General features: G+C 47.9%; 1 protein-coding gene across 5 annotated transcripts in view; it reads left to right on the top strand.

Moving 5' to 3' along the window:
* LOC126569531 (uncharacterized) overlaps positions 1 to 15,830 on the top strand; it is a 43,738-nt gene that overhangs the window by 20,934 nt on the left and 6,974 nt on the right. For all 5 annotated transcript variants that reach the window (XM_050226690.1, XM_050226692.1, XM_050226691.1 and 2 more), the window contains one exon: positions 5,114 to 5,163. In XM_050226690.1, the coding sequence (XP_050082647.1) occupies positions 5,114 to 5,163 (50 nt within the window). The remainder of the gene's footprint in view (positions 1 to 5,113; positions 5,164 to 15,830) is intronic.

The raw sequence follows: 15,830 nt of genomic DNA, 5'->3' as shown, positions 1-15,830 counted from the left end.
ATGTATGTGCAAGCGATTCAAAAGCCACCACCACCATCCATGTGTATGTGAAGCATGGGTGGGCGACGAATTCGCGTTGCGCTGGCCAAGAAGTCCTCTGACTCCGCCGAACCCGCCTCCACTGTCAGTCATTAATCTTCCTCCTTGGAGCTTCTTCTCGAGCTTCGAGCTCGGGGCGGAATGTAAAGCGGCATAAAGTGAAGGTACCGTGGCGCCTTTAGAATGAAGTTCATTGACGTGGTCGAGACCGGTTGGAAACATTGCTTCCACTCCCCGCCAACCGGGACCTTATCCTTCGTGTATTATTTTCTTTCCACTTTGCAGCTTTCCATCTCCGTTCCATGCGCTTTTGTTTCGTGGTGCGCAGTGAGTGCAATTTATCAACTTATTTTTTCCTGCCCAACCACTCAGCAGCTGGATCTGGCGCGGAACTCGCCTCGTTCCGTGGTAGGAAGATATGATGTATGCAATCGCTCGCTCCTTGTGTTGTGCAATCAGTTGTTTTGCGGCGATGCGAGCTTGCTCGTTGATGGTGGGCCTCTCTCTCTCTCTCTCCTTCTCTGATTTCTCTAATTAATCACTTCGCCAACAACTGGCAAGTTGCTGGCAACACATATGTGATAAGGCATGCTCAGGAAACGCATTTATTAACTTTAATTCCTGTCGCCTCGGGGAGAGGTTTGAAATATGATTAGCTTTTTCCCATTTTCCAATCGAGCTCAAGGTGGATGACAACAACCCGCACCAGTGAACAAAATTTTCCATCGATTAGTGCCGTGCCGTGCCGAGTGGCGTGCGCGATGGGCATGCAAATTGGCGATTGCCGCTTGAGCGGAGATTCCGATCGAAGATCGTGCACCACCGTGAAATCCGGTTACCCAGCAATCCGATTACCTTCCCTTCCGGGGCTACCTCCATCTGGAGGCTTGGTTCGTGACCTGACCCGCTTCACAATAACTCATTTACGGCATTAATTTTCCAAAACCCCAACAGCGGCCAACGGACAGAGGCTGCTGCTTTGCTAGGCTGGCTGGTTGGCTGGCTGGCTGGCTTACCTTAGCGTGTGATAGGCAGCGGTTGGTGTGCGAACCGACGCTCCTCCATCCTCCGCCATTACGAATTGTGCCGTTAATTAAAGTGAATTAAAACGCTCATTACAATTTTATTCAATTACCACACGACCAGCAGCAGCAGCAGCAGCAGCACAAGTAGATGCTAGGCTATTAGGGGTTCAGGGCGTCAGGGTGCTGAAAACCACAAGAAAGTCGAGACAGACGGCCGTACAGATGGGAGAGCAGAGGAAGCAAGCCAACGAGAGCCAACCAGAGCCAGCGCCAAGTGGTGAGATGGCGCAGCGATTAAAATTAATTATAGCAAACCGCGAACCACTTTGGAGCGCGTCGCGTCGTGTGCGCGGGCAGACCATTGTGGCCCTTGCGCCTAGCGCCACCTTTACCAGGGGAACGAGTGAAGGGAGTGTGGGGCAGAAAAAGTCACGCGGCAAAAGCAGCCCGAGCGACCACATCGCATCGGACTTTGCTAATGCTTGGTTTCGTGTAGAATGGCGATCAGCACGCTTGGTGTGGTTCGCGTGGCATCCAGGGGGATGCCAAATAGGATGCCACCACGCAATCCAACGACGGAAGCTAGAAGCCAGAAGCCAGGAACCGAAGGGAAAAGGTTTTATCGATGAACAGTTCGTGTCCTTTGCCGTAAGCAACACGAACACAAACACATCGATCAGCGAGCGAGCGCACAACAAACACTCACACAGTAGATGGTGTGTTCTGTGTCCTGTATGTGTGTCTGAGTGAATCGAAAAGTTTTAATTGAAAGATCTTTTACTCAACCTCATCCCCCGGAAGGTAGCTGGAATTGGTCAGAAAGCACGCTGCCCCCGTTGTTCGAGGGGATGAAAGGTATTAACGAACGTTTGTCCGGGGAATGGCCAGGGACACGGGGCACTTCATCTGGCCAAAATCAAATCAAACCAAATTGGTTCCGTTCGTTCCGTTGTGAGCCAGCGCTCGCTAATCAACACCGCGGTATCGGTAGCTGGACCAAGGTTGCCTAGACTTCTGCACTTCATTAGGTAGGCGGATCGAGAAGCTCAAGGACAGACCAGCGAGTTCCAATTCCACCAAAAAGGACACCAGACACCACAAACATAGACGCACAACCACAGAGGTAATGGGCGCAAGAGCCGGAGAAGGTTCAGACCGGTACACAAAACTCAATTAACGATCGAGAAACTTTCAACCAACCACGGCAACCCCTCTAATCCTCCTCCAACCAATCCTGTGCACGCAAAGTTTTCGCATGAAAAAGGTAAATTATGCTAGCATAACCCGTCCTTAATGGTGGTGCTGGTGTTGCCTGGTTTGCGAAAGCGATTTGCTGCGGCAATCATTTCGCAACTGCCTCCGGCAACGGATGTATATTTACGATGACGAGCAATCGCTTCCAACCGCCCACCATTCCAACTCCACCGTCCTTTTCGACCGCTTGTACCTCGCGTACCACCCGAGGCTACGCTAACCGAATAGCGTTGAACGTTGTTTGGAAGCGAAATAAAAACATGATTTATCGCGGCAACTGGGAGAGCGCATTGCGGGGGGGGGGGGGGGGGGACGACCGTTAGCAAGGTACTTTTACCACCGTAGACAGTGTGTTCTCTCTTTCTACCAGGAATCAATCATCCCTTGTGCGGTCTGCACCAAACCACCCCCTCCACCTTCCCCTATCGGAGATCTCATTAAAAGTTACTTCTAGGCCTTATCAGTGACGGGGAAAAGGGTGGGAGGTAGAGCGAGGGAGAGAGAGAAGAAAAGAGAGAAAGAGAACAGACCAGCAGTAAATCGGACGGACAGTAAATTGCTGCGGTAACATTGTCATCGGTCCAGATCCGATTGCGTCCAGGCGAACGTCTTGGCAACGAAGTTGGAGCGTTACCTTGGGCAACGATCGAAGCGGTTGAAATGGAGCTTTTTTATGGTGCGACTGTGCGGCTGGCACGTGGAGAAGATTTAGTTCGAGACTTCAAGATCACGAAGCATAAGCTCTGCTTTGACCAAATAATCCTTGAACTCTTTGATCAACTTTTGGCCCTTCCCGAGTGCCTCGCAGTTTGCATCCCACGCACACATACTCGCGCACACTAAGGACGACGCTATCGGTCTCAACTCTAATCCAACGCGACAGTGAGCGATGCAGACAATGAAGAAGCCAACCGCCGTCCAGTTTCCTTCCCGTTTAAGCCAACAAACCCACGTCATTAAATCAAAAACCGTCATCTCATCGCCGGTGGGATGGCCATTGCCACGGCGTCACGCTTCAGTGAAACACGATCTCGCTCTCGCCATTTCGAGGGCCAGCTGGGTGGGCTCACTGTCGGCCACGGATGCCTTGGCACGCCCCCCCCCCCCCGGAAAGTGGACTTGAGTCAACAGATTTCGCGCGACCGATGCCTTTGAGGTTGAGACGCTAACTTTTCCCGGGGCAAACTATCCATCATCAGCATCATCATCATCATCATCGTACGCGCCCCGCTTGGACTTTGACTTTCCTTAGGTTCCGTCCGATGAAGCACAGAGCGAGCGTTGTGAGCGAACGTCGTGCAACAGAATGTGCGTGCATGTGTATATGTGTGTGAGTGTGTGTGCAAGGCTCTGGTAAAAGAGGAAAAGTGTTTTCCATCACCTCCCCCCCCCCCCAGGCCATGCCCTCCCGGCCTGCCGGGGGTGGTACGTGATTTGAAATGTTTATTCGTCCGCTGGGATCGATGGCGTGCACCGGCACGTCGCGGCTCTCGAGCACGTGGCCAGCTCAAGCCGGAGCTGTGGGGCCCACAGCCACAGTCTCAGAAGATGGCAAGTGCTGGCCAGCCCTTTCATGATCCTAGGGTAGACACTTTGCACTTGGAAACTGAAAATGATCGAAACAGATTGAGCGAAAGCGCATGGCAGCAAACGAACCGAACGGGTGGACGGAGCGTAAAATTATCCTTTGAGATGCCAGACGCGTGGCATCGTTTGGCCAGGGACCACCACCACCACCGTCATTATGCTGTCGTATTTACGTACCGCAAAGCAGCAGCAGCTCCCCTCCCCGAGACCCCGCGGGTTGAGGCAAAAATGTGAAAAGTTTTGTTCACCGAAGTGACACCGAGACATTCCATTATTATTCTAATGCATGTGTGTGATCGAAAAGGCGTCCAACGGTACGGACAAAACCAACAGGATGTTGACGGGGTTGACGGGAGTTTCTAAACCCACGCCACGTGCGTTCGGGGAATGGAGGCGCCTGGTAGCCGGTAGAAAAAAGGGGAAAATCGGCCCCTAGGAAGGTAAAAGAGGGGTGAGGACGGGATCAAAAGCCAAAAGTAGTCACCCACAACGATCGCCTGGGGCGCTCGTTGATGGGGAAATTTGAAATTAGTTTGTTAATTAACAGAGTGCCACCATCGCCAACATCATTGTGCGGGCGCCATCACCACCGTCATCATCATCCTGGTGTACGATGTGTGGTCAGTAAGCGCGGCGGGAAACGGCATGGCAATGTTTGTGGTTTGTTAGTGGAGGAGGTGTGAGAGGAAATTGGAAATGGAGTATTCAAAACGAAAAAAGAACAAAACTAACATCAAAACACTGCCAATGGAACAATGTAGCCCCAGAAGCTGGATTAGGCCATTGATTGACGGGGAGGGGTACTGGCGGGGACATGCCATGCCAACGTCATCAACGCCGCCACTCCCCCAGTTTCCGGTTCGATTGATTGGCAATTGTTTTCATCGCTGCGCTGACCCAGTTCTGTGCATCACCAAAAATGGAAACATTAAAAACCTTGCTTGCAGACTGCAAAACGTGCACGTGTGGCCCGGTAACCGGTACTGGGACGTGTATGCTGCAGCAGCATACCGATAAGCCGCCCGAATGGAGGTCACATCCTGTTTAGCAGAGCTAAAGCAAATGGATTTTGCCACAGGAGACAGACAGAGGACATCATGGTGACCGGTTCTGCCGCACTGGGCAACAGGAGTTAATCTGTTTTGCGTCTTCTTTCTTCTCTTTCTCGATCGTCGTTTGCCGGTCGGCCGCACTCCAATCATCCCCAGATGGACCCAAGTCGGAGCCGAGCGGAGCAAAGAACGAAACGAGTCCCCAGGTAAGTCGTACAGACATGCAGTCACCGCAATACCATCGCATGACGTCAGCGTCGATCCGGGCGGCTTAAATCCGATTACATCACTATCGTGCTGGCCTTCCGGGACCGGTGTGACCACCACTTGCATAAAGCGGCAGGAATCTGGTTCTAAAAATACCTCACCGCAACACACAGATCCCTGGAGCACGTGGCAAAATATGGGCTGGAGAGGACATCGGGGAGAAACTAAAAGTTTCCGTTGGCCGGAGCAGGCTTGGCTGACCGAAAATGGTGCCGAAAGAAGCCCTCCTCGCTAAGGTGGCTCAAATGATCTCTCTCTCTCTCTCTCTCTGACTCACCAGAAAAACAATATTTTCCTTCACTAAATGGATTGCGGGGAAAACGGCACGGGAGTAACGAATCTGTCCGGCCCCTCGGTCGGGCGGACGGCCCGTCGTTCGTTTTAGGCATCCCAAGGGCACGATGGCATGTTGCCGCTGCTGGGATATGAACGATAAACTTTCCGTTTTCCCGGAAAAAGCTAGTCCGGCACGCTAGGCACAGAAACAGCGAGAAAGGTGGGCCACAGATTGTCAAAGGGTTAACCCCTCTCTCTATCTCTTCGGGGTCGGCCTCCCTCACCCGGGCACCACAAACTACGAGACGATATTAGCAAGTGGCCCGCCATCGGCCGCTGGGCAAATTCATGATGAATCCATGTCGATGTTGAGTTGCCACCATAGATGCAGCGTCTGGCATCTGACTAGTTGGATGCCCGGGTGTTCACGAGAGATCACGCTGTCCCGGGGCCCAGATGCCCCAGGTTTTGGCCGGTTCGCCGGGTTGAGTATTTATTAATAAGCCCGTTTTTGTCGCGGTTGTGGTCGCAGCACTTTGAGACGGGCCAGGTTTGGTCCGGGCTAGAAAATGGAAATAAAATGTCCGGTGAAGTGAATGATTGATCGTTTTCGGTGACGAAAAGCCGTGACTGTTTGCTACTCTTGTGCACTCGTTGGAATCGAGTAATTGCTATTGTTTTTGGGATTTGAATGTCGCTGCACTATGCAGTGAATTGCATGATTGGATCATGAATCAATTCATAAACATAGGCAGCAGTAGTAGTAGTAGTAGTAGTAGTAGTAGTAGTAGTAGTAGTAGTCTCTTTATTTGGAAAATTCATACAATTCAATTGTTGACAACATTGCAAAACGCATGTTTGGAAAGTGGGTTCAATTTCTAAATTTTTCCACGCTTGTTTTGACATTTACTTTCATTGTAAAGCTCTAGTTTCCTAGTTTGTTGTTTTCCCCTGGGGAGTTTGGATTTGAGTGCAGGAAAAATTTACAAAACCTGCCAGATTTGTTTATCTTTAACCTAACCTTATCACTAACTGTACACTTAATGCTAACCTATTGGCTAAGATTCTTTACAAGGTTGTGGGGATATGAGATGCAATTGTTCTTGTACCTCGATTGGGTTTTATTTAAATGTGTCCTTATTCGTTCTATTTTGCATCTTGAGTGGATATCTACGGTACTGTACCAAGGCGGCAGATTTAGTATCATTTTGTTTTGCATTACTTGGATTTTGTTTATGTGAGTGTTTGCACAATTGGCCCATACAGGAGATGCATAGGTTATGATTGGTCTGATTGTCGCAGTGTATAAAAGTAATTTGTTATTTAGATTTAGTTTAGTCTTGCTATTCATGAAGCAATTTAGTGATCTAATTGCCTTATGCCCTTTTATTATTTTGTTTTCAATATGGTTGCTGTATGTAAGTCTTTTATCTAAAGTCATTCGTAGGTAGTCTACTGATGATTTATACGGGATGTCTATTTTATTTATTTTCAGGTCTTTGTTTGGGAGTTTACTTTCCCTTGTTTTACGGGTGAAGTATATCGCTTCACATTTTGAGCTGTTTATTTTGTTTTTCCACTTTTTGCCAAAGGCTGCGCAATCATAGGCAGTGGTATACAGTTTTTTAAAGCATTAAATTATCAATAGTTAGCAAGTTGCTTAAGCATTATTTATTTTCCTAGTTTTATGAAAATTAATAATTCTCTTGCTTTGTTTTCTTCAAGCGATTCTAATACTTAATACAAAAAAAGTTGTCGTTTTGTCTTTTCTCTGTACTTTTTGTGTTTCCTTCAGCACCAACTGATTGAAGCAGCCGTTCCCAACCGAGCAATTTTTATTCTTCCGTTCTTGAAATCTATTAAAAACATATTTTTCATCACTCTGCCAGGGAATATATTTTATCAATCCTAAAAGATTAATCTAAAAATAGATCTGTACGTACTGAATGTGGTGTTAAAGAAGATGAACGGAGGAATAGAGCTATCGTCACCAAATGGCCAAACAACGGGGAAAGAAGCGCTTATGAGGCCGTCAGAGTAGAGATCTTTTAAAATACAAGAGAACAATGTTGCACAAATACCCCAGACGCTCTGCCAAAGAGAGCAAGAGACATTGTGCAGTTTAAGCCCTAAAGCCCACACCGCAAGAGTGTGTGTTCTGTGGGGAATTTGTCTGGACGAGGACTCCTTTCTTGCATGCGAGAGCGATGGCACTGCAATCAGTTTATCAGGACGGATTATGAAAAATGGAAATTCCCTCCCACCAATCTCCTACATTGGATCCTTTCCTGCTATCTTTTATACGCTACCGCAAGTCCTTTTTTTCCTTGGTGTCAGAGCGACGGTGCCCCAGTGGCAATGGCCTTGGTACTACTGCCTTCACTCCACGCAAGTCCGCTCTTTCCGGACCAGATGGAGTCGCCGAGTGAGCCGAACAAGGATAAGGCTATTCGATGATGCCGATGAAAGCGATCACAACCGGGGTTCCCGCCAATCCCGATCCAGGACCGATGCCCGGACCGGTTGATTGAATTTTCGGCCAAAAAGCAACTTTCCCACCACGGACCGGTCTCCAGACCGGTCGCTTTGCCGTCGGTCTGCGGTTTGCGGGCATGACTTGCCATCGACGAACCTTGGAAGGTTCGTTTTCTCGCCTCACGCCATCACGGACGAACCAAAAGTGCTAAAGGACCGCACGACGAGGGACCGAACACATACACACGGCGCCACGGCTCGAAAATTGGAAAATGCTATAAAAGACTAGTAATCAATGATTACAACGGAGCATTGATTTCAAGACCCATAAAAGGTACGGCCAGTGGTAAGAATGGAAGTGAAGTGAACGGCTGGTCCCGACCTGCCCGCTACCGACACCGATGATTGGGTTTTCGGCGGATTCTTATCGGTTTTTCGTTTGGGGAATCGATCCAATTTGTACGATTAGGTCGCTTTCATTAGGTGGATTGGTGGATCGGCTGGATGGATGGATGGACGGACGCGGCTGGATATCGGAGAGAAGCGAATCTTAAGCTTCGCCTTCAGCCAGCGCCACGGCGCGGAAATGGTGTGGGAAATTAGGTGCGGATAAGTTGAATAGCCCACCGGTCGTCCCGGCCCGGCCCGGCCCAGCCCAAAAGGAGAAGGCATGGCATCAGCATGCAACAGGCACCTTCGTGCGGCTTCTCGGTATCGGTTACGCTTCATTGGCCAACGACCACCGTTGTTTGTCGAAGCGAAACCGTTGCCGCTTTGAACGATTGAAGTGATTGAAAGAATAACGTTTAGCAATTAAGCCGCTCACGAACTTCCGTTCGGATAGTACTTTGATGTTGGAATTTTTATAATTTTATGATCCACATTGCCATGCAGGTTTTTGGGATGGTTTCCTTTGAATCAACCAATAAATCTATTGAAAGGATTCACATAATGTATTGAATGCCACTGTACAGCAGCGTATTATTGGTGAGGAATTAATTCACCATTAAAATAGTTTCAATATTGGAGTTTTATAAAGTTTCAAATGAGCTCGGCGAAAGTCTGATCGTAGAGTTCAATCAATTGCTCGGAGCTTAAAACGACAGAGCAGCGAGTAAATTGCTAGAGCAGAATGCAATGAACAATTTGTGTTCTTAAATACCTAAAAAAACGATTACGGATTATTTATTCTGTTAAATAGATCATCCACACTTAAATAGATCACTCAAGAGTGAGATTATCGTTACTTCAATAATAATGCATGATTGAAATGAAAATACCCAAAAGTATGAAAAACATAAACAATTTAACTAACATTAAACAACCAAAAGCAGGTGCCATAAACCAACTCAACAGTTGGATTAAGAATCAAATCGAAGACTGATTATAAAGCGCTCAATACAATTTATTAATTGATAGCGTAGCTGAATCATAAATCCAATCGCCAATGGAAAAGCCACAGAAAGCAAAACATCTAACATCTTATCGCTCCAAATGAAAGTTAAAAATCGAATTACAAGTATCTTCCTTCCTGTTCAAATCATTTTCCTCGAATAGTGCCCCCCCCCCCTTTCGCCCCCCAAAATGTTCATTCAGCATTTTGTGGTAATAACTTCGAACGAGAAACGTCTTCGTCAATAAATAATTCATTGTCTATCCTACAGCAGCTTACCTGCAGCCCATCAATTACTCCCTTGTCTAATTTGATCAATCAATAACCCGTGGCATGTCGCCGGATGCGCCGGGTCTCGGTGTTATTAATTTGATTTGATTATCCCGATCCTGCAGCCCTTCGTACGCTGCACTCAGCATTGTCTGATTATCATCTTGAAACGCGCTACCCTCCCCCCCCCCCCCCACTCTCCTCGATCAATTGTGATTGGCACTGGGCGAACAGCCCCCCCCCCCCCCCCCCACAAGCATCTTCGGTTGAATTTCCATTTCTGGTCTTCAGCGTGACATCATAACCTTCTGCGACGAACTAGCGCCCTCATGCATATCGATCGTTATGTGCCTCGGTCTCGGGGTGAAGCACAACGTCCTCCGAATAGCCGCACATGAACTGCTGACCGGAAATCATGATGATTGACAGCCCCGCGATTGCCGCTGACGAGAGTGACATATCGATAGCTTCCATCGAAAGAGTCAAGACAGCGGAGACACAAAGAAAATCGATAAAAGCCCTGAGCTGAGCAGGCACCATCCTTTCGTAGTTACTGAAATGATAAAAATGACGTCCAAGTGGTTGAGAGCGGAATTTTAAATGCTTGGTCCCCCCGAAAAAAAAACGAAGTGGAAGTGGACGGCCATTACCACCATCCCACTCTCAATCGACGACCCACTTCTGCACAGCAATCAAGATGTTCATCCACGACAGCGGCACACTGTCACTATCACGATCACGATCCGTCCACCGGTGTCACCACGGTGACAAGCCCGTCAAAATGTCATGCATACCGGCGCGCACACCAGCACACACAGAGAGTACGGGCTTAATTTACCGATAATCTGATTATTGCTTGAGTCAATAAAATTACCATAACGGCCCCTGTTGCCTTGGATCATGTTGCGGCCAATCGCCAGTGCAGCATCGAGCATAATTACTCTCCCGAGAGTTTGCACGATAAGGTAGCTACTGCCGGAGGCATGAGGACGAACACAAGCATGGGGTTTGTCCGAGGCATAACCCGACAGGCATTTTCATTATCCTCGGATCGTGCTGGATATAGACAGAGGGAGAGAGCGAGAAAGAGAGAGAGAGAGAGAGCGGAAGAGAGAAGGGAATCCCAACAGCACCCGGGGACCCTAATTGAATTTCCATTGTGCGACACTGGGTGAAAAGGTAATTGATTTATGTTGCCTTCGTTGCCACACCCCACGCCACGCAGGCCACCAAGTGCGGGTGCCACTTCACCTTTGCTGCCAACTCAGCATCAATTCAACCGGAAGGGCCGTCCGTTTTCGGGTTCTGCGGTTTCCTGCGCTGCCTCCTTGCCCTGAGAGACCGGAACCGATCAGCCGAACCACCACCATCATCGGAGTAGGGAGTTGATAGATTTTTCCACGAAATGAGCCCGAAAATTGAATCCTTATGGTTCCACCGCCAGTCCACCGTCCGTCGGTGGCATGCAACAAATGGCTTCCGTGCGTTTCGTTCGAATCGAATCGAATCGAATCGAGATGAAGTTGTCTCGAATGTTCAATATGGCCACGCTGCACGGAATGAAGGGTCCCGTCCGGAGCGAAGGGAGCAAAACAAATGAAACACGAAACCGGATAAAGGACGGCGCGGGAGGGGTGACAACAGGTTGTGTGGGAACCACCACTAAGCGACAAACCGACATTCCTACGGTCTGTCCGTGCGAGAACCGAGCATTTCTCCGGTGCGTAATGGCCGCCACTCTTTGCTCCGGAACCGGAGACGAAAGGGATCCTCGTCCTGGGGTCGTCCTTCTTCTTCGAACACCCACCTCGTTCTCGGATTTCCGCCCTCACGGACTGGATGGATGGATTGGTGCGTCGCCAGAAAAGGGTATTACCGTCATTCACGTCTGAGATTGATGAATGAGGTAAATCGACCTCTCCCACACCACCAAAGCATTAACAGAAGGTTCGGGCAGGTGAAATGGGGCGATAGAAAGGGAGGTTGGTGGAAGGGGACCGTGAGTGAGGCAGAGGAAGAATCATTCTCCAGGACAACGGTAGACGCCTTCCTTTCAATCCGTCAATCCGTCCAATACATCGTACCGAACCGAGCAGAGCAGGAAGGTCGAGACTTACTTCTCTCTTGCTTTATCCCGCCCTCTCTCTCACTCTTTTTCACGGAATGGCCAACAGGAACCTTTCTTCTCATAAATTGCACACGTACATGCACACATACACGCATGCACACGTGATTTCCGTGACGGACGGAAGGTCAAACGTCACGGAAGGGCCAAGCGGGGAAAATTCATTTTATGTGTTCCCTCCTTTTTATTGCTTCATTTGGCCGTAAAATTAGAACGCAATCAGGCCAGCCCTCGGGCCCAGCCAGAAGGGAGTAGCTCGAGTAGCTCGAGGTTTGAGCACCGAGGGCCACATGTTCTGTCGGTGCACGTCTGGCTTTCGGGCATAAAATGAAGCGCGCATATGCTACTGAAACTGTCCGGAAGTTCCGAACCACACTAAATGGAGCTGCCATAAGCTCAAACTATGGTTGTAAGTCTATTGGAACAGCCCCTGGGTCTGCTCTGTCTATTGTTAATTTATGGAAGAACCATCAGAAAGGTGCTGCTAGTGTTTGTCGAGCAATCGTTTTATAATGGGATTTTGAACCAGCACTCCATTCTACTGGTGCATTATGCCACGTGATTTTAGAATAAGACAGCGAATGCGTTTTATGTTTGCTACTATTTTGAATTGAGTTTTGGGTGAGCCAATTATAGAAACCACTTGAGCTTGAGATTCAGGTAGTTTTCCGAATCATTCACCAACCGAAATCCTTGGTACACCAAAAAATACACCAAGAATGAGTGATTTCAAATGAATGGAATTTCAGAAGCGACATATTGACTTAGAAATAGAAACATGATTCGCTATAATTCACCTTTTCGACATCTTGTACAAACCTACCTGCCGGGAAATTAGTTACTAAATGAATTGATTAAATTGAAACCTACGAACGGCTAGCGGAATGTGGAATATGTTTGCTCTCGACTAATTACCCTTTTCAGTGAAAATACCCCACAGTAAATCGGCAGACAGCCTTGGCGCTACACCACCACGCTACGAATACCAAAACGTGATACGCCTATTTACACCGAATGTAAACATGTAAAATGGAAGCTCACGGAGCGTGGCGTCACCATCCGGTGCTGAAATTCATCAAACGTCCGGGAATTAATTCCTCTTTTGGAATGTACCATCCATTCTTGGGATGCACCTCCTTCCCCGGATCAAATTCCTCCCCTTCCGTGATAAATTACCAGAGCGCACATAACCGTCCTTTATCGAACGGAATCGTTGGAACCCGATGAAAGTAACATATTTGTGTCGCCGGATGTCACTCGCAGCTGTCAGCAGCTGGAGCGGTTTTCTATTTCTTTTATTGCTTCTCGATACTCAGCGAATCCGCGGAGTGTGCTGGTACCGAGACAGAGGGTGCTGGAATTGCTCACTAAATGGAAGACAACCGGTGCTGGTGGAGGTGCTCTCCCGGGGGGGGGGGGGGGGGGGAGCTCGTGTCTGTTGATCGTAAATTTATGGCCTTTTTCTGTCACTGCTGTCCGCCCTACCGAGCACGTGTTTGCGAGTGTGTATGTGTTTGCATACGCGGTCACCAGCCACTTCATTCCGAGCGATCGAACCGGTTCGATTGGTTTTGCGTTGGTCGTGGTTTATCTATTTTCAAAGCACATCGAGGCGAGGGTTGTAAACAAGCGCTCGATAGAACAACCATCGACAAACTCGTCGGACGCAGCTGTGTCTACGGTGCAGCCAGGATGCCAGGACGTTTCGTTTCTCGATGTAAAACGTTGATACCGCTAGCTGCTGTACGCGCATTTAGGGGGTAGCGAGCAGCGAGCTAGAGTATGAATGCATGATATTTTTCCCCGTCTTTTTTATGGGATTATAAAGGCAAACGGCACGGCAAAATGCAGTGGAAGAAATGCTTTCGATTCATCGTATTTCTCAGTTAGACACATGTGGGAAAATCGCCCGGTGTCATGAGGCGCCTCCATTGTGTTTGGTGCGATTGGCTTGGTTGGCTGCGTTGTCCCAGTACTGTTTGGTAACAAATCATTCCATTGCACTTTCATATATGTTTCAATAGATGCGATTTAGACAGCTTGAGATATTGAATTGTTTCAAATTTTTATCAAGTGTTTCATCAGTATTGAACAATAGACTGTTCAGAGTTCTAAATCAATAGAACTGTCCAGCTAAATTCGTTCATCCTTATACAAGTTTAAAAAAAGGCTCTTTAAGTTTTAAAAATATACTCCTTCAATATTTTCATCTTTATGATTTAACTTTAAAATCTGACGAAATTCACGAGAACACGAGCTAAAGGTGAGTGAATTCCACGATATTGAGGGAATTGCACTGAAACTCAAACAACCGCACACAAAATCCTCTTAGCGAACGCTAGGCGACCCAGTATATCGGGCCACCAAAGAGCATAAACCTTAACAGGTTAACCAGAAGCTATGGGATGTGATGCCAACCTCGTTCCAAGTGCGGCGGTCGACACGGATTCATCTTCTGTTGCTGCAGACTGGGGCTTCAAAAAGTTGATCAGCAGCGTGGCCTCACCATCGCAGCATAATCATCAGACACTTCCGATAAGGGGAAATTGGAAGCAGATTTCTCATTCCGATAGCAACAAATAAAGCTCGCTCGAACAGGGAGCGTCAACCACAAAATGAAGAAGCAAAACTCTTGCCCTTCCTCCGTTCCCTCGTTTTCTCGAACCCATCGCCAACCGTAATGACGATCATTGCGGATGGAATCAATGGCGAAAAGGGACCGCTTCATCGGGCCATCCGGGAATTATGCACCCAGCGCGAATCATGACTTCTAGCAGCTATCGTCACTCGACGGTTGAGTGCTTCAGCAAAGAACTACGGACCCGAAGTGCTCGCATTATGAACGGTCCTGGTTTTTGCTCCACCTTTTTCCACCCCAACACAACGGTCTGTTCTTCGCTTCGTCCGCACGGGTTGGATGCGATGCCACTTCAACTACCAACGAAGCGAACGAATCCACTGATTGTACTCGGTAATGACGTTGTGAATTTTATTTGTTTCATAAAAAACGCTGGTTTACGGTTTTTGTGTCAGTGGTATTGAGAGAGAGAGAGAGAGAGAGAGAGAGAGAGAGAGAGAGAAAGCGACTGTAAATCCGCAAATTCGATTCGTGCTATCGATTGGAGTGTGCAGCTTGGTGTATGATGTGATGGGCTGAGCAATGCTGGGGTGTAACGCGCTTTCCTGAGGATTTCGAATGAAGAGTCTCTCGTAATATCAAACCTGCACATTTTTACCCTCAAATGAAATCATACAAAACACTAAGTGCTCTACACTGAGAACAGATAGTCACACTCAAACTGTATCAAAATGATATATCTTTAATTAAAATAGTGTTCGAAAAATTTTATAATACAAAAAAATCTCAACTTTTAAACTTTCAACACAAAATGGTGAGGACCGCGGACGCGCGGATTCCTTAAACTGCGGCCCCCTGCTTTGTTGAAGCTGTCCTCTGCAATGAGTTTGAGATGAGTTTGTATATGAGTTTGAGACCCCTGGTTTAACAAACAAACCATAATTCTAATTCCCATAAGCTTAACTATTGATCGTGGGATTTGTTGTGAACTATGTAGAAGACGTTTATTTCTCAATCTAAATTTGGTTGCGGTTTGAATTGTGATAATCGAGTATCAAAATAATCAGTGCTGTTTTTTTTTTTAATTATTTTGCAAGTACCTCCCAACCGAAAACTTAATTATTCAAGTCTGATGAAATTATTTGGCTGAGAAAAAGCATTGTTACTGTACAGAACTTTAGGTAACAGATTGAGCCCTAGAACTGATTCCATTCGCATGGCGAAGTGTTCACTAAGCAAAGTTATCGCGAGCGATTCACTTTGATTCGCTGCGCAGACAGTGGCAGAACTTTCCGACGAACTGATTCGAGAGCACCCCCCTCAAACCGTACCACAAACCCCAAACCAACCAAACGACGCAATAAGGTCCGGGCATTGCGCCAGGTCCATCCGGTGCGCACCAGTTTGGGTGCCAGTGTGTCTAGGCTCGCTAATGTCGAAGTCCTAGATCCTCCCCCCCCCCCCCCGTGCCAAACCCCAAATTAAATTA

This window comes from Anopheles aquasalis, chromosome 2, assembly GCF_943734665.1.
Source record: "Anopheles aquasalis chromosome 2, idAnoAquaMG_Q_19, whole genome shotgun sequence".
Lineage (NCBI taxonomy): Eukaryota > Metazoa > Arthropoda > Insecta > Diptera > Culicidae > Anopheles > Anopheles aquasalis.
This window is presented reverse-complemented; position numbering and strand designations above follow the sequence as displayed.